This window comes from Mchenga conophoros, linkage group LG6, assembly GCF_057382185.1.
Source record: "Mchenga conophoros isolate Kocher_MC1m ecotype Shallow Benthic linkage group LG6, M_conophoros_male_GT1.1, whole genome shotgun sequence".
NCBI lineage: Eukaryota > Metazoa > Chordata > Actinopteri > Cichliformes > Cichlidae > Mchenga > Mchenga conophoros.
The window spans coordinates 31,986,228-32,010,266 of record NC_140531.1 but is presented as its reverse complement, the minus strand read 5'-3'; the positions used below and the strand labels follow the sequence as shown (position 1 = coordinate 32,010,266).

Sequence of the window (24,039 nt, the reverse complement as noted above, 5' to 3'; positions counted from 1 at the left end):
ATAAAAAAGTGGTATCGTGCCATCTCTAGTATTCATGCTGATTTTTGATCTATATATCACTTTATAGCTGATTCAGGATTTTACTTAGAGTCTACTTCCGCTTTACTTACGTTAAAACTATAAACATAAATTGGGATACCACTGACCAGCCCCTTGCTCAGATCTTCTCTGTGAATTCCAATCTCAGGGTAAATTACCTTGCTAGCGTCTCACCACACCCGTCTCCTCTCAGCTGAGAGATGTCTGCCTCCCTCGTCCCCTTTCATCAGTGCCAGAGGTCTTTGTGATAACAGGCTTTAGCTCCGTCGCTGATTGAATTCAGGTGCACTGGCTCATTTCCAGGGCATTGATCGCTTCCTTAATGAACAGACACCAAGGAGCCTTTTGTATAAAGACTCTGAGCTTTACATTTATAGTGGTAAAACTCAGACAAACAAAGAACAACAATAACCTAGAGTAAATAGAGTAAATCTTCCTTAATTCACATTAAGAGCGGAAGAACAACAAAATGCTCTGAAGCAAAGGTAGATTATATGCCCATTATCGGGCAACTGGGGCTTGACTTTCAGGGGAAAGAAAATGACTTTCTGATCTTTCTTTTTGATTTTGTTACTATTTCTATTGATCTTTACAGCAAGAAAATGAACAGCTAATCATTAGTTTGCTGTGGTTAAGGAAGCTACTCTGAAAAAAAGCTCAATTTTCTTTAGATTACAGTGCATAACAAATTTATTAGCATACCATTTAATGTAAGGTTTATGCTTCATTGTCCTAATTTAATTGTATTTGTAATTACCAAAATAATTCTGTAATGGTTAATCCACCAGTATGTGCAAGCTCTTTATTCAAAGTTATTCAAAGTATTTTTATCCATTAATTTTAAAAATATACTGTTTTAAAAACGAAGAGAAAAAATAGTAAAGCAGATTACTATGTTTTGATTAAAGTGCCAAATTACAGTTATTTATGGTTTTAATAGTTAAATCCTATGCTTAATTAATTTCTGATGTCTCAGAGAAGTTCAGTGTGACAGCTCAAATTTGGGAACAAAACATGAATTCAGTTTATTATTTGCTTATTCAATAACAATATTTTTTAGTTTTAAACTTATTTTTGACAGACATAAGTTTTTTCTCAAAAATGTGTTTTCTTGTTTTTAGATCAGGTGATTTAATAAATTTGTTAAGTACTATAAACAAACAAATGAGAAAGTTCAAAAATGTCAGCTTTAAAGGTACAGCAAATAACTTTATGAGGTTATTTAATCAGAATCAGAATCGTGTTTATTGGCCAAGTATATGTGCAGACACATACAGGGAATTTGGTTCCGGTAGATGGTGGCTCTCAAGCACAGCAATGTAAATCTCACACACACAAGTGTCTATATATACACATTACACATACATACACAAAGCTATGTAAACCAACTATAAATAACGAATCTAAACTTATATACATAAAATACAGAAATGAATGAGGTGGAATGAATACTACAAAATGTACATAAGGTGCAGTTGCACCTAATGGTTAATAATAAGATCGTGGATAGTGGCTCTGTATTCAAGATAGTGGGACATCCACCTAATCTTGTTTTATGCATGTGGGTTAAGACCAGCATGCTTATGTATCTCGGATATTATTGCAATTTCTTATTGCCAGCACATTAGCTATGCTAGCCTCCTGTCTCTGGACAGCAGACAAGGAGGTGGCTAAACAACAACATCAGCCAGTTATAAGCTAACATTAGACAAGCTAATTTTATGTTTTTATGTATCCTAAAAATCATACTTTCCCTCTGATAAACAGTCTGATTACATTCACGCATCATATGAGATTTTATTTGTGTTTAGGTGTCCAAGTCCAACAATATTAGTTCCACTTCAAGGAAAGTTCCATGCTATCACAAGCTAACAGCAGCTAATGCTGGCAAAAGGATTAGGATATCCTCAACAACTTTCCTCAGCACTGCTGTCATTGGACAGAAATGAGGACCACTATCTCTGCAACTTGTACCAGACTCCTTACAACCAAGAGTATATAGACATGGACATGAGGTAAACTAACTGATTGCATACACTCACTACAGATAGACTGATTGGACAAATCTACTGACGTCTAGCAGTGTGATTTTACAGACTTTACCTTTAATGTTGAACCTGAATTGTATAAATTTAGAATGAAACACTAGAAACTAATGTCAGATATATTTTCTTCTTTTATGGCTCAAACTGCTTCAGTAGTGCTACATAAAAAAAAATGTAGCGTGAGGCCGAACTGCTAGCTTAATTTTACTTCACTGCATTTCTCATTTAAAACTTTATGTCATTGTATGTCAGAGGAAATGGGATAAGGGAAGTAAAATACATGAATTTAAAGGAGGTGAACTAAGATTACGGGATATTTCTTTGGTACAGGAAGCCATGTTCCCTGTAATAATCAAGGGATGCTCCCACACCATTAGTCACCATCATCCACACTCTACAGCTTATTTTGTAAGAAAATGTTGTAAATTAGTTTTTTATGAGTGTCTTCTTTGTGTAAACTTATCTCATTGTTTTCTTCTTCTGTCAGTGATTTTCAATCTTCTCCAGGAGGTGAATCAGACTTTTTTAGGGAACACGCCCAAACAGTTTTTGGTAGAGAGGTGAGTAAGAGATCAAAATTTAAATTAAGTCTATGTTGCAACAGATACTCTGAGAGCAAAAGTTTCTGGTGTTACCACAAAAACCTATTAGAAAAAAACTTTTGATTTCTACTGGACTGACTCAAACCCTTTCTTCGTTAACCCCAAAGCTAGGTGAGCAATCCAGAGGTGCATTGCCCAGAGTTTTTATAATGCACTTTTGCTTCTGTTTCTGAAATCTTTTAGCTACTGGTCTCTTCTAACTTCTCTCATATTAGAGGGAGTCTGTCTTCTTTGCTACTGTGAAAAATGAAATGACTGTGAGGGTATTCCCTAAAGACCATTCTTCCTCAGTCTCCACTGGTTTGTGGGGGTTGGTGAGCTTATTTTTCAACCAGCTGAGTCATCCATGTCATTTTGATCTCAGTTAACCTGTTATGAACCTGCTTAAAGAAAAGGCTGGCCTGTTTGTCACGGTCAAGGGTCATTTTAACAGCTTCCCATTAAAAGTATGTGTCTCACTTTGGAGAAAAAAATTAAAAAACAATATGCCCTTACAGAGACTATCATGACTTTTTGTCTTTTATTATATGTTTTCTGTTTTATCACCAAACGATTAATTTGCAGCATAAAAGACACTTTATGTACAGAATATAGCAGCTTGCTTGAATTTATTACAAGACATGTCCTAATCTATTTGTTAGAGTGACTGATAACCCAAAGAGCTAACTTCACCATTTATGTAGCAGAAAAATACATAAATGGTTTGGAAAGAATTATAGTGGTGGTTACTAAAAAAAACCACCCTTGTTCTTCTAAAAATGGTTGAATAGAACTTTCCTGAAAATAAGACTACTAAAGAACAAATGGAAGCTTATACTCCTTGTTGTTTAATGTCCACTGGAACACACCTTGTTTCATTTTCTGTTGGAAAAACAGGGGTTCATTCAGAAACTATAATTTATCAACAGTTAAGTGATTTGTGTACATACACTTTTCATTAGGTTCGCCTTGCTAGTACTGGCTTAGTCCCACGTTTACCTTCAAAACAGCCTTAATCTTCAAGGCACAGAGTCTGGTCCATGTTGACATGATACGATCACACAACTGCAGATTTGTCAGCTGCACATCCGTAATACAAATCTCCTGTTCCACAGTATCCCAGAGGTTTTCTGCTGGATTGAGAAATTCTGTCTATAGAGGCTATTTGAGTACAGTGAACTCAAGAAACCACTTTGAGATGATCTGAGCTTTGTGAGCTTAGATAATCTCAAATCATTTGGTAAATTATACTGTTGGAAGCAGCAATCAGAAGATGGGCACGCTGAGGTCATAATGGGATGAACGAGGTCAGCAACAATATTCAGACAGGCTGGGGAGTTTAAACAATGCTATGCTGATATAGCTAATCCACTTTAATGTTTTGTATAAAGAAGAACATGTTTTATAGAAATGTTCTTATAACGACTAAGTTACTCTTCCCTTGGCAAGGAATCTTAACCCATCAAAAACCTACAGAAATTCTCTTAGAAACAAAACGTTAAATGGTGCATAGTAATGATGGGTGGGGCAATAAGGCCTGGGTGGGATAATAAAGGAAATGAGGGAACTACAGCAAGACTGGCATGAATGTAGGGTAATAATGAGCAACATTTTCTCTTATCATGTTATAATGAGCTCACTCTCTGCCAGCAAGGATGTAACACGATGCTTCTAGTCAGCTGGTAGCTAAGCAGCTAATGAATGAGACAGTTATTGTGGAGCATGAATTTTTGGTGCTGTTTTGTTTTACTATTATGAGCACATGACCATGAATGGAATTTAATTCCCCTGCAGCATCCGTCTTACAACAATGGATCAGCAAGGAGTAACCCTCACTGGACAGCATGAACAGATGATTTCTTTTATTATTTACCTTGGAGAACTTTTAGAGAAACATGTGCTGCCATAATCTAGCACAGATGTCAAGATGACCTCCATCTTTACGGTTTGTTTGTTAATAAAATCATGTGAAACCTTTTGTGTTTCAGCATAACTGAGAATCTTAGGTGTGATGTGGCCACTTGGCAGCTGTGATGCTTACGTTGTTTCTTTCTTCTTCCTCTTGTAAATTACTACCGCTACCATTCCTGATACTTCTCTGACCCACTACCCCACCCACAGTGTTATCAAGAAGCAGCAGTTCCTCATAATCAAGGAGACGAGTTTACAAGCTAAAATTAGCCCCTCATTCTATCTGATGGCTCAGCGGGAATGATGGATGCCATGGGTGGGGGAGGACCACAGTGATATAGGATGCTATAACTTTCATGTCGTCTCCAAAAAAAATACAATTAAAAATTAAAAAAGAGGTTTTCCTTGAGTAATTTGGTCAAGGTGGCTCCCTTGGGTGTTCCAGCCAATATGAAAAGTGGAAAAAAAGAAAAATTGAGAGTCAAACATCCCACATTGCTTCCTCCCGCCGTCCTGATTGGGGGTAGTTAGATGGAGACAGACAACGTATGAGTCACCAGCCCAGCCCCCACCTCATCTCCTCTGTGAGACTGTAAAAGAATGATATAGAAAGAGGAAATATCACAACCCAGCTGCCTGTCAGCAACCCTGATAATTCCACCAACTTCAGTGTAATGCATCGCGTCAGCTTAACCACAAATGTCACACTTCTATAAAAATTAAGCAGAATGGCCACATAATAAGCATACATTATATTTTTGTGTATGCATTTGTGTGCAGAGGCATGGTCCACCTTAAGAGATTACATTGTACAGTTCTCACCCACGCACTGATAATCTCTCACTGCACATTATACAAGATGAAATATGAACCTGGACGGTGTTTTAGGCAGTAAGTTGCTGATATTTTGGGTCAGCTTCTTGTCGCACACGTAGTGATCTTTGCACCTCTGAAAATACTAAATAGCTATGGCAAGGCAAGGCAAGGCAAGGCAAGTTTATTTGTATAGCACAATTCAACAACAAGGTGATTCAAAGTGCTTTACAGAGACATTAGAAACAAGAACAAATAAAAAGCATGATTTAAAATTGATTAAAACAAGCAAATAAACTAACTAACTAATTAACAAACAAACAAACAAACAACAGTATATAAAATCAAAACAGATAAAATCAGAACAGTAGATAAAATCAGTAGTTAAATGTAAGTTTTGAAATTTAAGCTTAAAGTGTGGATTTGGTGCTTTATTCAAATGCAGCTGAGAACAGGTGAGTCTTCAACCTGGATTTAAATAAACTGAGTGTTTCAGCTGATCTGAGGCTTTCTGGGAGTTTGTTCCAGATATAAGGAGCATAAAAGCTGAATGCAGCTTCTCCGTGTCTGGTTCTGACTCTGGGAACTGATAAAAGACCGGATCCAGATGACCTGAGGGATCTGGATGGTTCATACTGGGTCAGGAGGTCATTGATGTATTTTGGTCCTAAACCATTCAGAGCTTTATAGGCCAGCATCAGAACTTTAAAGTCTATCCTCTGACGGACAGGCAGCCAGTGTAAGGACCTCAGAGCTGGACTGATGTGGTCCACTTTTTTGGTCTTAGTGAGGACTCGAGCAGCAGAGTTCTGAATGAGCTGTAGTTGTCTGACTGATTTTTTAGGTAGACCTGTAAAGATGCTGTTACAGTAATCAAGCCTACTAAAGATGAATGCATGGACTAGTTTTTCCAGGTCCTGTTGAGACATCAGATCTTTTATCCTTGATATATTCTTGAGGTGATAGTAAGCTGACTTTGTTATTGTCTTAATGTGTTTTTCTAAGTTTAGGTCTGCATCCATCACTACACCCAAATTTCTCGCCTGGTTTGTGGTTTTTAGATGTATAGATTGAAGTTCTCTGGTGACCTGTAATCGTTTTTCTTTGGCGCCAAAGACTATTACCTCAGTTTTGTTTTTGTTTAGCTGGAGAAAATTGTGGCACAACCAGTCATTGATTTCCTCAATGCATTTACCAAGAGCCTGTACAGGGCCTCGGTCTCCTGGTGACATTGTGATATATATTTGTGTGTCATCTGCATAGCTGTGGTAGTTTATTTTGTTGTTGTTTATAATCTGTGCCAGTGGGAGCATGTAAATGTTAAACAGAGGGGGTCCCAAGATGGAACCTTGGGGAACTCCACATGTGATACTTGTCTGCTCAGATGTGAAGTTACCTATTGATACAAAGTATTTCCTGTTTTCTACGTATGTTTTGAACCAGTTTAGTACAGTTCCTGAAAGACCTGTCCAGTTCTCCAGTCGTTTGAGTAATATGTTGTGGTCAACTGTATCAAATGCTGCACTGAGATCCAGTAAAACTAGGACTGACATTTTTCCACTGTCTGTATTCAGACATATGTCATTAAACACTTTGGTCAGAGCGGTTTCAGTGCTGTGGTTCTGTCTAAAACCTGACTGGAAGGCATCGTAGCAATTATTCTGTTTTAAGAAGTAACTGAGCTGTTGAGAAACTGCTTTTTCAATGATCTTACTTAAAAACGGGAGATTTGAGATCGGCCTGTAGTTGTTCATTTGTGTCTTGTCAAGATTGTCCTTTTTCAGTATAGGTTTGATTACAGCAGTTTTTAGTGATTCTGGAAACACACCTGATAATAAAGAAAAGTTGACGATCTGTAACAGGTCTGACTCTAAAGTCTTTGAGACCTTTTTGAAAAAACTTGTTGGCAGGACATCTAAACAGCAGGAGGAGGAGTTCAGTTGACCTAAGATGTCCTCCAGGTCTTTGCTGTTAATAGGTTGAAACTGTTTCATGGTGTTTAAACAGTTTTTTGGTGGACACAGTACATATCCTGGATCTGCTGTTGATGTACCAATTGCTTGTCTAATTTTTTGGATTTTTTCAGTGAAGAATTTGGCAAAGTCATTGCAGGCCATGGTCGAATGAAGTTCAGCTGCCACTGACACAGCTGCCACTGACACAGGAGGGTTTGTTAGCCTGTCAACTGGCAACCTTAATCTTCTTAAAACATCTACCTTTAAGGAAAACAAATATTTTGGTAATAAACATATTTGCATTCTTTACAGTTTTATTTTTCTTTACTGGAAAGAAGCTAACAACCAGTCAGCGATGAGAAACCAAAATGAAGTGTGACAGAAAACATGCTTGGGGTTTTTTTTTTTTTTTGCATTAATGTATCAACAGCTATGTAAGCAGCCCTTTTTCTTAGAAATGCTTAATGAAGTTTGTTGTTATGCCACCATGATTAGTCCTTTTCCTCTGCCATTATCAAACTTATAATGCACAGTTCTTTTGTTATGTAGAAACTGATGCAGCAGAAATAGTGATACTGGCTTCATATTTTTTTTATTTTACTTCTCCTTTCTTATCAAAAACTGGCTTACATTTTACCCAAAATGCAACAGTATTGTGCTAGTAGTGACTCATATACCCTAGAGCCACTTAAGCCTCAAGCAGAGCGTAGGAATCCGTCTAGAAAACAGACTGTAATTTGAGGCACAGTCTAGGTGTAATAGTGTAATTTTCCTTTAAACACTGGAGGTGCAGAGCCACAGCTGTAACCAACTGGGCGCCGGTGATGTGGATGTTACCGAGCTATCATCTCACCGTATTCAGAATAAAGAGAACCCTCCCTGCAAATTTTATTTTATGTTATCTTTTTTTGTATTTCTGCGATGCAATGACAGCTGCTCCCAGTGATAACAGCCTGTGTTTGTACTGATGCTTTATATACTGCACTATGTGTGTGCGCATGCATGCATGGGAGTGTGTGTGTCTGTGACAGTAATGTCCATACCTACTTCCTGTGACGTGGGCGCTCCCCAGCCATCACCCACTCCCAGCGCTCCTATCTACATCTTTCCATCCCTGCCTAGGTTTTTCCATCCGCTGAGCATGCAGGTGCGTGTATATGAGTCCATGTGTGTATTTAAAGTGCAGAAGTGCTATGTGGTCCCAGTGAGTTTAATTCCAGCTGAGTGGATTTGGCTTTGTGCCTCCCACACAGGTGATGAGAGAATAGGATGGGGAGGCAGAGCAGAGTGAGGAAGCAGGCTGAACAACAGGGGATGAGGAAAGATATTGGAAGTAAAAGACAAAAGGGGGGAGACAGATGGAGGGGAGAGTTTGGGAATGACGCCTAAGTAAATGAGAAAAAAAAACCCGTATCTCTGCACCTGTGGATGGGAAGACTTCAGATATCGTTTCCTATGAAGGTCAGGTCCTGTTTGCTTCGATGATGAGCCACAGTTCTTATGCTAACACTATTGAAAAGTAAAAAACAACATTGCAAGGTTAAAAGGTTGCTTTGTGTTCGCTAACTTGTATTTTTCCAGTGGAAAAACATTTGTATCTCTGAATACTTTCTATTTATGGTCATTGTGTGTTTATCAGTGTTGCAATTCCATTTAAAATCAACCAAAATATTGTATTAGATGTATTATTGTTACTTTTGGTGAAGCTGACAATTTACTGTTCAGTCTACATCCCTGCCTTTATCTATGGCCAAGAGCAACTGGCAGTGACCAAAATATATGACTACAGTTACAAGCGGCTCAAACAAGTATTCTCCAAAGGGTGTCTGGGCTCACGCTGCAGAGTCAGGGCATCGGTCCAGTGACTTGACTTCCACCGGTGTGGTGCTTGTGCAGAACTAGTTTTGTCTTGGTGCTTTTTTGTTTGTTTTTTAGCTCAGCCTACATTTCAAGAGAACTGAACATTGTGTCGTTCTATATGACATGTTGGAAAAGGTGAACTGAAGCAGTCCTCATGGACATCTCTTTATTAAGGCTTTTCAAACCTGTCCAATACAAGAAGACCCAGGGTCAGATCCAAGCCTTATTGGATAAATTGTCTCTGAGCTGCTTGGGAATCCAGCATGTGGTGATGTACTGCTACTGAGATTCATCTAATTGTGGTCAAAACTTAATTTCTGTGCATGACTACTCAGATGCTGACCTGAGTTAATGTCTGAAATATAAACAAATATTGTTATACTGTAAACGGAGTCTGTTTCATGCAAAGAGAATGCCACAACATTACTAGTAATTTCATTTTTCCACTTTCGTAATTACTGAAGTTTTACACCGATTCTACAGCTCAGTGAAAAATATTTCTTCATCTTTGGTTGTCAGTGACCCGAGGCCTCACTGCTTGCACATCTACAGCTACGTATGAAACACACAATGAGCTGCAGGTGCAGACATTTGATTTCTGGCAGGAATATGCTTACACTTGTCTGCTTGATAAGTATCCAGCAGCAGAAGGCTGTTTTGCCAACAAATCTGTTTAATTTACAGGCAAAACAGCCTTTGTTAGCTGTAACTGTACAGAAGACATGGAAGAAGGCACTGGCATGCCTAAACAACAACTTTCACTTCCTCTGCACTTCAAAGCTTCTTGAAATGAGTAAATTTAAATGAAACTTCAATAGAAAACTTTATTATCTGAAAGTGTTTGTAGCAATTATTTGTCTTCCATGTATTATATCTCTTATCAGAGTGCGAGTGAAGGGGAACTCTGACAAAAGCACAGCCTCCTGGGAAACACTCTTAAAAAACCCCTATGATATTAAAAGCTTTCTTCTGCTTTTCACACAACGCAGGTTCTTTTTCTGTATTCGCCCATTGATCCAGCTGGCTGACATAGTGCCACAGGCTTACAGTGATATTTACTGCCTCCTCAAAATAACATTAATACTGTCAGGCTAACCAGCTACTTCTCAGTACTCTGTGTGTTTATTTTTCTTCTGGCTTCCTTCCTCTTTCTCTTCTGTGACCCACTATACTGACGGGAAGGGAAGACAGATAACAATATAGTGAAATATACAGTTATTTATAGATGCTCAAATGAACTTGAACACAAAGCTGAAAAGGAAGGCTTTGCAGAGGTATTGTTTTATATGCAAGGAGGATGTGTTCAAATGATGGTGAACAGCCAAGCAGATATCTGCAGTGTACTTTGTACTATTTTCACTGATTACAGGCAGTGAGGCTGGGTTACTGTCATATTTCTGCCCAAATGTTCTACAGCACATTCACAGAAAGAGGGCATAATAACAAATTTAGAAAGAAATACATGTTTTTGGCACAACAACAGAGATCAGTTTCCTTTTGCTCTAAGAAAAGAAAGAGCCGATACAAACATAGTCCAAGATTATTTACTATTTCTGTTTAATGTGAACTGTAACCAATAATACACCGTGCAGCTCTGACTTCATTAACTTTGAACTTTTTCTATCTAAAGAAGTAATAACACTCACGTTCAAACTTTTGACATTATACATTGATAATGAAACTGCAGAGCAGCTACACCTCCACTTGCAAAAGCAAAGAACAAACATGCAGTGATTTACACAGTAGCTAAAAACAGAATGTGCTAGATATGAAAGGTGCTAAATATAAAATGTGTATGCAAGGTATGCTAATAAGGTATTGAGGTAGCATGCAGTAATTCTAGTCAGAGGAGTATTATTGAGGGTACAGATATTGCGGATATTAGCGCAAACTAAAAACAGGACCACCTTGCCTGGTGGAACAGTCTGGGAATTATTAATCTAAGAATTTTTGGTCAACAGTTACAGTTTAGGGTACTTAATACTCAACAAGCTTTGGCACAAACAACAACAGCCAACAAGAGTCCTACAACATGACAGGTTAGACGTTAGAAACGGCAGAGATCATGCTTATTTTGGCAACAATACCCAAGACCAAATTGACTTTCTATGGAGCAAAGGCAGGTCAAGTCTGCAGTCTGTTTACAGCCCCGTGAAAAAAGACTCTAGGGTCATCACTAAATAAGATAGATTTACAATTGTCCTGTTTTTATTTGTTGACAAGACAAACATAGATAATAATAATCACTTTGTGTTTTTTAACTCCTCTGGCTATTTACTTTAAACTTACTGAAAGAGTTTAAAGTAATTTCAGAAGTGAAATAACCTGAACTTATTGAACTGACTTGGAAAAAAGGTCAAAGAAAGTCACCCCTGCTCTTCACTGCACAAGAGAGCAGAATGCATTGATTCTGCAACCCATTTTAGGTACGAGAAGCTGGCTAGTTCACAAGCCAAAACAGGAAATGACTACACCTTTTTGTTTGGGGACATATTACTTTTTGATCACATGTTCCTATTTCATCTTTGCTTCGAGTAACTTACTCATTTCAGTCTAGGAAGTGCAGATAAAGGTTATGGGTTTCAGCACAGTAGTGTGCTGGGTTTCATGTGAGTCTGTGTAAGTGTGAATGTAAAGCAGATGAAGAGCAGCTTTCTTTGATTACCATCTGTTGTGGTAGCTTTCACAGGTCTGCTGGTGGGTATTTTAAGAGATGCGAGAAGTGTGGGCTCTGCTGTAAACCTCCTCTTCAATAACCAGGTCATGCTGTGATTCACAGTACAGTACAGAATGTAATTTTGCTCTACTTGGACATCAAGTTACAGCATACTGATAATTGGACGTTTTGTCTGGACACAATGAGTAAAAAAATAAAAATTATCAGTTGGGTTTGTTTTTCTTTATATCTCCAGCGTCACAGAGTCGCACAAGAAAACCCCAGGCACCACAATAAATTCACTAAGTTCCCTTACCTCTGAAGTATAAAAAGGGCAAGCCAAATTAGTCACCGCATGAAGCGTCAATTCAGTGGAAATTTCACAGAAGATCAGAAGCGATTGTTTTTTTCTTTTGAACAATCATAAAAGGTAAATTCGTTTCTGCTTATCATGCACAACAATCTGTCTCTCTCTCTCTCTCCTTCTTTTCCTCGGTATCTCTCCCTCTCCTTCCATGTCTTGCCTAAGAGTTTGGCTTGCCTCAAAAAGTCACGGCATGACGATCGGTGGTGGGTGGAAACAGTGGGTGAGTCAAGACTTTGAAGTGTTTGTGTGTGTGTGTGTGTTCAGCATGTGTCATCTGGGCCATCATATCATGACTTGAACCCATGAATACCAAACATTCCTGTTTCATACTGAATTTGGCAGACGCTGCTTTACTGGAGAACTGGATGTGATGCGATTTGACTGCATAGTTACTCACAACACTGAAATGTGTTGTTGCTGCTGACTCTGAGTATTCTCTGCATTAACAAGAGCCAGCATGTAACAACATGTCATCAGCAACCCCAGAAATATTACCAGTACCACTATTGAGAAATCCTTCATTGTCAATGCTTCTTGTAAATAAGTCTCTTAACACTTTTGAAGATTGCAGCCTAATATGGTAACACTTTGTCTGTCTTGGAAGAGGGACCCTCCTCTCGTAACTAAAATAAAGAATTTAATTGTAGAGATTGTGTAGCTTTCTGGAGCTAATATGCCACTTTGAGTAATAGAAATGGGTTATCAAACTATTATTGGACATTGGTATTCCCAGTAAAAAGAAATACAAAAAAGATAAAATATTATAAATCTAAAAGATTGAATAGGACATTAAACTGAAAGCGATTCAGGCAAATTATGAAGCCGAATAATGCATTTATAACTAATTTATAAAGCCAAATGCTATAATCAGTTACCAAGAGAACCATAAAAGTTCCAGCAAGCATAAAAAAAAAACAATATCAAAACACAGTAGTATAGAAGCTAATTCATTGTTTAAAGTTTACCCAAACCTATAGATCAAAACGTTGGTCAAATCAATTCAGAAGCCAAATAATGTTCTTTTTCTTTTTCTTCTTTGGAGGTCACCACAGGAGATCATCTGTCTCCTTCTCATCCTAGCCTCCTCTATCTCCTCTATCCTCCTGTATCTCCTCTATCCTCCTCTATCTCCTCTAGCCTCCTCTATCTCCTCTATCCTCCTCTATCTCCTCTGTCCTCCTCTATCTCCTCTAGCCTCCTCTATCTCCTCTGTCCTCCTCTATCTCCTCTAGCCTCCTCTATCTCCTCTAGCCTCCTCTATCTCCTCTGTCCTCCTCTATCTCTCCCACCCTCTTCATTTCCTCCTTCACTACATCCATTAACCTCCTCTGAGGTCTTCCTTTTTCCCTCCTCCCTGGCAGCTACATCATCAATTTAAAAAAAAAACCTAAATAACCTAAACTTTTAATTCAAAAAGAAAACCATAAGATCAAAGCAAAAAAATGTAATGTTAAGTATCATTCAGCAGTCAGAAATCCTCAGCAAGAAGTTCCCGCATTTTGCACCATGTTTACATTCATGAGAGACCAAGGTGAAAAATATGAAGTTAACTTAAGATGAGTAAATGTGATTTTTGGGGGGGTACAAGAAAAAAAGAGTTTGCTGATGCTAATGATGATAAACCTTTAAACTTAGTACTTTTTAATGTTAATGATTAAATGCAACAGGGGGGCATACGCTTTTTTTGGCTTCTGAATTGGAGCATACCAGAAGAAGTCTGAGAAACACTAGTTGATTAGTTCATTGTGAAGGCATTTTTTAAATATAATTCTGTGGGTGGCATTACCAGAAGTTACTCTATTAAATTTCTGATTTTAGTTTTAGACAAAAGGCCAATCTTTTAGTTATTTTGATAGAAGAGTTGAATTCCAACCTGCTTCACTCCATGGTCAGCTGAGTGGTAGGTGAGTAATGTGGGACTTATTGGGAAACTGCATCACAATCTGGAGCCTCTGTCAGCAAACCAGGAAGCACCTGTGGAGCCGAGAAAGGAGGAAGGGTGAGTGGGGGTGAGAGGGGTACACGTTCCTGCGAAGGCAACCTATTGTGTAGGAGTTCTTTTTAGAAGTCACGTGTAAAAAGGGACATTCTGAACAGGAAGTGGCTTTCCATACATATGCTGTGTGGCCAACACTTATTGTCCAGGGTATATATAAAAAAAAATGAATTCTTGTTCAAGCACAAAAACACACACGGCGCAGTTCTGTCAACAAATGATGTAAAGAAGCATTTCTAGATCCCCAATTTTGGATTAGGCTTCACTAATAAAACAGTAAGAAATCATACTCAGTCACTCTTAAGGTAGAACAACTGTTTTCCCAGAGTCAGTAAATCACAAAATAGTGCGGTCAGATTACAGTAAACACATAAGGAAGTGGACAAACCTTAAGTTCAAAGTTTAGAAAAGCACTAAACACCATAGATTGCTGACATTTTAAAATGGTGGACAGAAAAGATTATCACTGTGAAGATAGACACAAAGCCTTATGCCTTAAATGTTTTGTATTTTACAACCAACAATCCAACATTCAGACAAACTAAAAAGCTAATCTCTTTAGCAAAATTCAAACTTGTGTCTTTTTAAAGTTATAGTACTTCATCCAGACGGTGAGTTAGATGAAATAATAAGTAATTTGTGAGGAGGAGATTTCTTTCTGTTTCTGTTCCCACAGTTCTTCTTAACTTTATTTCTGTATTTATATTAATTAGTTTGTGTGTGTAATCTATTTTGAATCCGATTTTGTTGACTGTAACAGAAGCACAGTAGTTGTGCATGCTTTAACAATTCAATTAAATCTTGAGCATCAAAATTAATTCCGGTTACAGGTCGCTGTGCAAGCAACACTGTGGTTTAAAAGCTGCCTGCCTGCTTCCTTAATGTATTATCTATAACACATAGCCAATTATATACTGAAGCAATCCTATTAGGGTGATATGTATGGACATAGACCATCCATGTGAGAGAGCAAGAGCAGAGAGATGGAAGGAAAGAGATGAGGAGAAAGGCCTGAGAACATGTTTCTTGTTTACCTGGCTCGCATGGGTCCACTGTTGTTATTTACAGCTACTCTAACAAAACCCATAATAAAATGAGGGCTCGGAAACGGATGGCGGGCCTCCCCACTCATCAGCAGTGATGTCACAAGCCAAGATTAGACCAGACCATATGGCACGCTGCCTGCTGTCACCTCTAATCCTCTGCTGCCATTCCAGCATCTATCTATCTATCTATCTATCTATCTATCTATCTATCTATCTATCTATCTATCTATCTATCTATCTATCTATCTATCTATCTATCTATCTATCTATCTATCTATCTATCTATCTATCTATCTATCTATCTATCTATCTATCTATCTATCTATCTAGGCTAGGTCCTTTTCTCTCTGTCATGGGGCGCATAGAGATAGTTTTGTTTTTGTTCTTTCACAGTGTCAGTCCATCTGTGTCTGCCACTGCGTCTGTTTCACTGTCTGCGCGTTTGTCATATTTCTGTTGTTGACTGCTGCTCTGTTTTGCTCTGTTAGTTCCCACTCATTCATGCAGCAGACACAACATGATGTAACACCTATTTGTTAGGTTCATTTACCCAAAGAGGCTGTCCGTGTCCCATCTTTACATTATGTACGGCTGGTTTGTTTCTGGATTTAAAAAGTGGTATACATAACACTTGACTAATTTCTATGCTTTTCTCATCTTTAGCAGATTCAGAAAAAACAACAAAGTCACCAATGAACGTATTCTACTTCAGGGTGTTGGTTCTTCTTTTGCATGTACTCATACACCAAGTATGACATACATTCAATCCAAAAAGGTTTCGGTTGGATTAAGGGCTGCAGACAGTCACAGCTACATATTGAAATCCAAATGTGCAAATGTAAACAAAACTCATACACAGTCCTGAGCAGTGTGTCAGGATTGTTTGCATGTCATGTGAGTGTAGGCAGTGTGACGTTTAAACTTGTTAATTCATTTGTGGGATTAGGATTTTAAGACCAGGGATGTTGGGAGGATATAACGCTGGTTCACTGGGTTTTACATGGTAAGCGGAAGTTAGAGGTTGTGTTTGTCAGCTACTTTGTCTGAGCTCTCTATGACATTCCCTACATTGCTGAATACTACATGGAAGATTATTCTCACGTAGCCTTTAGAAAAAAAGAAAAGAAAAGAAAACTCTTCTTTAGGTATTTACAGTAGAGTAGGTGTGTTACTCACAAACATGCACCGTATGAACCGTTTTCTTTTGCTCTTGGTGTAAATGTTGTTACTTGTAAGCCTTGTGATGAGTTATGTGAATTTGTTTTGCATTTATTTCTTAATTGTTTGGCATATTTTTAAAACTGCATTTGAAGCTCTCAGCTCTAAAGATGTAGTTTAGACCTACTTTAGAGCTGAAGTTTACTACAGTATGACATTATTGGAATGTCTTTAGTATGTCCACAGATCTGCAAAGACCCCTGCATAATGTCGAAATTAATCAATACTTGAAAAATTACTTTGGGTACGATCAGTGTATCATTTGATTTTAAATATCTTAAAGGTACTTGTTTCTTAGAAATAGTAAATAGCAGCATAATTTTTAAATCATTTTCTTTACAACTTGTGAAAATGAAGAAATCATGCAGATATAGCGTTGTAAATAAACATAAAGTAGTAGTGTAAAAAAAAACATAGAGTAATATATAACTTAAAGATTTTATAGTAACTTGTTGTTATCTATCTGCCTGTAAGTTACTGAGAAATTTACTGCAGTTTTACTGAATGTTGCTTCCCCATTGAACTTTACTTACTGATAATCATGTTAGGTAAAAAACTACACTCAAAATCGAGAACAATAACATGGGAAATTTCGCCACATTACGCAAAAACTTGTGGGGAGTGTTATGAAGTGCTACCTCTGTGTGATAGCATTTTGCTTTGACAACATTTGAGATATCAGTTAAAGCAACTGAGAAGAATTCTTTCTGGATATTTGATGTGATGGGTTTGGTGCGGACTTTTGTCATTCTGCTTCCACTTAATTGATACCAACATTCATTGAAATCATTTCATATTCATATAGCACTTTTGTAGTCTTACTGACCGCTCAAAGTACTTCAGACTACATGTCACATTTAACCATGCATTCATAGAGTGGGCTACTTTGTTCACTCTGGTGAAAACATTCAAACTCCTCAAAGAAAGGCCCCAGCAAGGGTATGAACCAGGAACCTTCTAATCCAGAGCAGCAGATATAATCAGATTTCACAGCTGACTCACAATTGCGTCTCTTGTTTTTCTCGGTTTAAGGTCGCTTAATTGTGTCCTGTAGAGGAAAATCATGTTGGATAAACTGCTGCAGGCAATAAAAAAACATTAAAAACACATGAAAAGGGCATACTTTTACGGGAAAGCACAGCTCTAAATTGCAAAAACAACTACATGATGTTTTTGTTAACAAGTTTAGCTGAAAAAGAGGAAAATGAATACTTATAATGCTCATACTTAACTAAGCTTTAATTAGTCAGACAAAAGAAAGCAGTAAAAGGTTAATGAAATGATAGTTGCACCTCTATTTCAGACATTTTGTATGGTTGTCGTTTAATAGGCTGGCTTTAGTAAGGTGCACGTTTGTGTTGCACTCGTATTTCTGGATGTTATGGTTGATATCCTTCCTCCAAAACACTTCATCTTTTTTTGGCCGTGTGGGACCCTTTCGTTTTATTTTGTGCAGTGAGCTGTAGGGTCATCCCTTTAAAGCGTCTGCCTCTGTGTCCTTTCAATGGTCACTGAACACGAAGTGGAACCTGAAAATAATGAAAGGACAGGTGTAGGTGCAGGCAGAGGACACTCTGTGAGTAATGGCTGAATCAAATTCACCGCAGTTGTAATCGGGGTGTCGTGTTTACAAGGGCCGCGGGAGGAGTCACACAGTCGAGTCAGAGCTGTGGGCGTGTTTTCTTGCCATCGCGCCGCGCCGGTGTCCATATATGGTTCGTGACGTCTTGCTCCGGAGGTTCCATTCACATAAAACTGATCGGCAGGAATCCCCTTGGAGGAAATGTAGGCACTGGCGCGGGCACTTCTCTCGCCCGTATTCAGGAGTAATCAGTTGAAATTTTTAGGCAATAAAAACAAGTCCAACAAATCAAAATGAAGGTCTCTAGCATAGACTGCCGGCGTCTGAGGAAAATCATCAGGAAGGAGTATGGAAGCTGCCTTATTGTGGACTGTCGACCTTATTTTTCATTCACGAACTCTAATATCAAAGGCTCAGTCAATGTTAATCTTAACTCAGTGGTAGTCCGGAGATCCCGAGGAGGACCGGTGCCCCTGCAGTTTGTCATCCCGGATGAGAGAGCTCTGTTTAGGCTTCGGGAAGGGAGCATTTCGGCTATAGTAGCGCTGGATGACCGGACGTCCCACTGGCAAAAACTGAAAAAGGACAGCGTAGCTCAAATAGTAATAAACACCCTGTCACATCTTGCGAGCGGGGCCAACATCTGTTTCTTGAAAGGTGAGAGATTTGGCGAGATGAATAATTTTAATATAGACAAAAAGAAAAGTCGGAAAGTTGTTTTTTTTTTTACTAAATAGACCTTTTAAAAAGCCATTAAGGCAACTCAGTTTTATATTTGTTTGTTTTTATCATTTAATCTATTTTATTTTATTTCATAAGAGTTTTGAATTCGTCCATATTTTTATTTGTGGGGATATAAATTCAGAGTCAGTTTTATATCTTTTATGGCTTTGTATGTTGTTGTGGCACAGACTTAAAGATGAAATCTTTTTTATTATTATGACAAATTGTAAATATTGTTTGTTATAATCTAAAATGTATCCTTATAATTGACTAAATGAAATATTAAGAAGTTATTGTGATTTTATTTCAAAAGGAGACGAAAGGGCAGAAAGAAACCTTTAATATTTAATCTTAGTCTATTTTTTCCCTGATAACACTGGTACTGTTCGGGGCAGTTCTTCGCCCCTTTTGCCTGTGTTAAGAGTAGCCGACATTTTCATTTACTTCTTGGACATACTGTAGATGTCCTGCGTGCGTCAGTGGAGCGGATGAGTCAGTGCGAGAGAAACGCCAGCAAATTGGTGGTGCAATTGCTTTCGTTGATAAAACGAAGAATTTCACCCCTCCCTATCCGCACTACCTCTTTAGGCTAAACAAATCCCCCGGGGTTTGTGTTTAAACACATCCATCTCCGTCTGTCACTTGTGCGTCCTTCAGAATGTTGGCCTAAATCGATTACCGGTCCTTCGCTGCGGGCTCCTGTAATTAATTACGCGTCTGTAATCAGGTTATAGAGGTTATAATCCGGTGCTAAGTCTGTTTCATAAACGCTGCCATTTCACAAGATTTGTGGTGTTGGTCGGAGGAGGCAGAATTATTGTAAGCTCATTTATTAAAAGTGTGTTTGTTTGTTTTTGGGGGGTTTTTTTTGACTGCTTCTCTCAGGAGGATTCGAGAATTTCCACTCTCAATACCCTGAACTTTGCACTGAGGTGAAAACCATTGACCAGAGCGGAAGTGAAACCGAGAAAAGAGTCAGCAACCACAGCGAGAAGCTTTCACACCACAAACCAGATTATGATCAGGTATGGAAACACCCTTTAGCGTACAATGCAGTACTTCCCACCATCTCTCCTACAGGACCACGGGGCACAAAGCCACTGCCAGTTTTTTTTTTAAACTTAATCTAAAAAGATACATACACACAGGCACGCTCAACGCATGCTGACATCAGAGAATTTTATTTTTGGCACATCAAAACATTTTCTCAACTTACATATGATATTATATGACCTTCGCTGCTCCCCGGTCTTTTTATAAAGACAGCATGATGCCCAGCTGATATCAGGACACCCCATAGAAAAGACAGCCTTTCATCCCTGACCTTTCTGCTATTATTTCCACTGACCAAATAGAAAACATGTGGCTAGTTTAGATTTCAAAGAACACTGTTGTGCCTGGTTGATGCATTATGGGCTCTTTCAATACCGGGGAATTCCTCTAGCATCCTGCGTCCATTTTGTCTGCAAATGACTGTAATGATCGGCTGGCAGGTGTTTGGATGTTCCTGCTTGGACAATGGTTGTGTCATAGCAGATGGATAAATCTGGCGATCGAAGCTGTGTGTCGTGAGCTTGACTCATGTCTCCGCTTTCTCCCTCTTTTCCTTCCTCAGGGTAAACCAGTAGAGATCCTGCCTTTCCTCTACCTCGGTAGTGCCTACCATGCCTCCAGACAGGATTATCTCAGCGACCTTCACATCACAGCCTTGCTCAACGTGTCACGCAGGGACCTGCAGCCGGCCAAGGGCCACTATGACTACAAGTGGATCCCTGTGGAGGACAGCCACATGGCCGACATCAGCTCCCACTTCCAGGAGGCAATAGACTTTATAGGTGAGTTGAGGAGAGTAAATGCATTTAACTGTTGATTTCTGCTTCACAGGGTTTGCCTTGAGATGTTTTGCTATCTTAGAATACGGCTGACTCACTAATGCTCAAACCAGCTAGGAAAGGGAATAAATAGACCAACATTAGATGGCTGCTTTTCCGGCCACAAGATCAGCCTCGGTCTATATGTATTTATAATCCAGCTTCACCCCAAGGAGTCTCAAAAATACCCACGCTGAGTGAGCGAGATAGCTATACATGGATGCATTTATTTTTGAAATGCGTCTTTGTCTTCAAATAGCCTCCCTTTATCGGTGCTGCTCACCTGCTGCCATTCACAAATAGAGGGCTCTAAGAAACCCGGCTGTAATCAGTTTAAGTTAATCGCCAGCCTTCAATCCCCCACCAACATATACTGCCTGTCTGCTTTCATTCAGGATTTGCTCACTTCCCCCGTTCCCTTCCGACCTCCCCCCCTTCTTTCCTTGAAAAAGACAATCCCATGCTGGCCAAATCACATGGTGCCGGGTGTGGCCAGTCAGTGTGACAACTGGGTGAGCTGTACGTGTTTAGTAATGACCGGGTGTAGGAGGCTGGGGGCTGGCTGGCACACACACATACGTGCATGCATGCACAACAGCATTGTTTATGATGGTTGGGTGGAGGATTAATGACAGCTACACAATGAGGGAGGACATCAGTTTTTTTGTTAGCAAGAGGGACTCATTGGTGGACCTGTGGCCAGCAGGGCAGCAAATGTGTTACAGAGGAAAAGAGAGTGCGTGGGAGGGAGAGAGGTGTCGGATAATAGCAGCAACAGCAAAAGATGTACAAAATGTGCTGGCGGCTATTTATATCCAGGCATAACCAAGGACAAAGCTTACCCACAAGCAGCTTGGCTGACCTGTATTAGCTGGATAGTATTGTGCACTGTTTGGGGATGCAGCCTACATTTAGGGTGTGTTTAAATATCTTGTCCATTACATAAGGCAGTTTTAGCCTACATTCAAAGAGGGCCTCAACATTTCATCAGGCACGCTAACTGATTAGACACGGGCTGCTGGTCTCATAAAATCAATCAATAAATCGGAAACCCTTCCGACCAAGCGGGTGATGTAAACCGGAGAGGAGAAAATAAATATTATTGACCTCGTGGATGAAAACAGCAGTTGAAGCATGCCATGACATCTCCAGCCAAAGGACGGTAATTAAAACACCCACTGCTGCTGCTGCCCCGCTCTCATAGCACCCTCCTCTCCAGATGAAGGTTCATTATTCATTCATGTGGTTTTATCGGGAATCAGAGCAGTCAGAAATCAGTCATTCTCCTTCATAAACGCACAGAAGTGGCCCTTAATGTTTCTGCTTAGTGGACGAGGTGATGTGTAGGTGTCGTTACCGGCTTGTGGAACTAAGTGTCAATATGTAGATCAGACTTAGATGCGAGACAGAAAAGAAGACATGTGGGTGTTTGCTTCTAAGAATTCTTGAAACGTGTTGCGAAGGACATTTAGACAGATGTGTGAAAGTGAACTCGTGTGTAGGCCTTAAAACATACTGACGAGTATGTAGGAGCGAGGCGGCTCCAAATTAGAATACACTTCTCTCTGCCACAGCGAACACCACAGCAGCACCCAGCACCCCCACAGTGGTGCAGCAGAAAACAAATCACATGTACAGCTGCACTCTGTGACTAAGTCAAGCCTCCCACGTGCCTCTGTGTGTGCCACTTACAGTAGCAAATGACGTGTGCTCATTTCGTTCTACAAAATAAATGTGGCAAACTAGATGTTCATGAGAAAGAAAGAGAGATAAAATATTTGGGGAAAAGTGTTCCTATAATATAGTGAGAGTGATCGACTAGACAATAATAGCCCAGTTAAATTTCTTTCCTGTTCCAAACTCCTGATTTGAAATCAGTTTGATGTGTGGTTTTCTTATGCTGATGATTAAAGAAAGAGAAATATGTCACTGTCTCACCAGATTCCTCCCTTTTTCTTCCAGATCATGTGAAGCAATCAGGGGGGAAGGTCCTGGTACACTGCGAAGCAGGCATCTCTCGCTCACCTACCATCTGCATGGCCTACATCATGAGGACCCAGCAGCTGCGGCTTGATGCAGCCTTCGACATCATCAAGCAGCGCCGGGCAGTCATCTCACCAAACTTCAGTTTCATGGGTCAGCTGCTTCAGTTTGAGTCCGAGGTGCTGTCCAATGCACCGGTTCATGCTGCCACACCTGAACCGGCCACGCCCTGTGTCTCGGAGTCCGCTTCCTTTTTTGCCAATGACTTTGCCACTACCTTCAACACCAAAAACTTTGAGCCGTCTGTGTTCACCCTCCCTACCTCTTGCCTGCAGTCCCCAGTCCACCACCAGTTCAAACTGAGCCCAATAACTGCACTGCCTTAAAATAAACTGTGACTGCTTGTAGTCTTACTTGAAAATATAAAAATCAACGCTCTCTCTGTGTGCCTCCGGCAGAGCAGATAGACTGGAGATCAGCCACAGACACAAAGAAGAGTCAAAGACAACTGTATTCATAATAGGACTTGAAGCCTATGAAATCCATCGGCTACAGACACTGATGCTTTTTTCCTGTCTTCTGAACTGCAGCGATGAAACAACACAGCACAGTGATAAACTGCAATATACATGCCTTAGGTTGATATTGTGATTCATTTGCCTACTCACAAACATGGTCAGGCATTTAAACCTAATTTATTTGAAAATGATGGTCCGTTTTTTCAATAATGTGGATACAAATATGTGTTTAATAAATGTTTTCACTGCAAAAAACATTGTTGCCGTGTAATCTTTTATTGTGCATGTGGCAAATGCCCTTTTTCATTCAAGCCAACATAAACATGTTCATAAAAACAAGACAAAGGAATGACCAATATTTATGGGTTTAGATAATAAATCCTGTCTAGACAGGCATAAATGCAGCAGTAGAGGCAATAGTGACACCTACAGTGGCTTAGAGCTGGCCCTTGTGACTAGAGGTATATTTAGATCAGAAGCCTTGCATGTATTTCGTACCTATAGTCGCCTTCCACACAGCCGTATTTTTTATGCATAATCTATGAAAGCGATGAAACTTGTCGCTTTCATAGAAAACTTAAACCAATTTTAATCAGAATTTTGAGACATCAACTACTAGAAAATAATTACAGTCAAAATTCCTGGTAGAAAACTGTCTGCACTGTTATTTAAAGACACTATAAATAATTTTGATAATCATTAATACAACAATGTTGATCATTATTACCACAGTCATTATGATGATTTTTTTTTAATTTTTTTTTTTACCGCTTTTAGTCTTATATTTCCCAATGCTGCTCATCAAAACAATTTTGGCGCCCAGAGCGCAGACTGCTAGACTGTACCAACTAAACAAAAAGAAAGGCGAATAAACA

At 39.2% G+C, this 24,039-nt stretch overlaps 1 protein-coding gene across 2 annotated transcripts; it reads left to right on the top strand.

Moving 5' to 3' along the window:
- The first annotated feature begins 2,028 nt into the window (after positions 1 to 2,028).
- Positions 2,029 to 23,419, top strand: dusp5 (dual specificity phosphatase 5). Of its 2 annotated transcripts, XM_085277440.1 has the most exons (6): positions 2,029 to 2,054; positions 2,572 to 2,644; positions 12,390 to 12,447; positions 19,678 to 19,817; positions 20,408 to 20,627; positions 22,626 to 23,419. In XM_085277440.1, the coding sequence occupies exons 1-6, from the start codon at positions 2,044 to 2,046 to the stop codon at positions 23,030 to 23,032; spliced, it is 909 nt and encodes a 302-aa protein (XP_085133566.1). In that variant the 5' UTR covers positions 2,029 to 2,043; the 3' UTR covers positions 23,033 to 23,419. The 2 variants fall into 2 exon arrangements, with proteins under 2 accessions (XP_085133566.1, XP_085133565.1); XM_085277439.1 differs by lacking the exons at positions 2,029 to 2,054; positions 2,572 to 2,644; positions 12,390 to 12,447 and adding an exon at positions 18,230 to 18,726.
- The last annotated feature ends 620 nt before the right edge of the window (positions 23,420 to 24,039 follow it).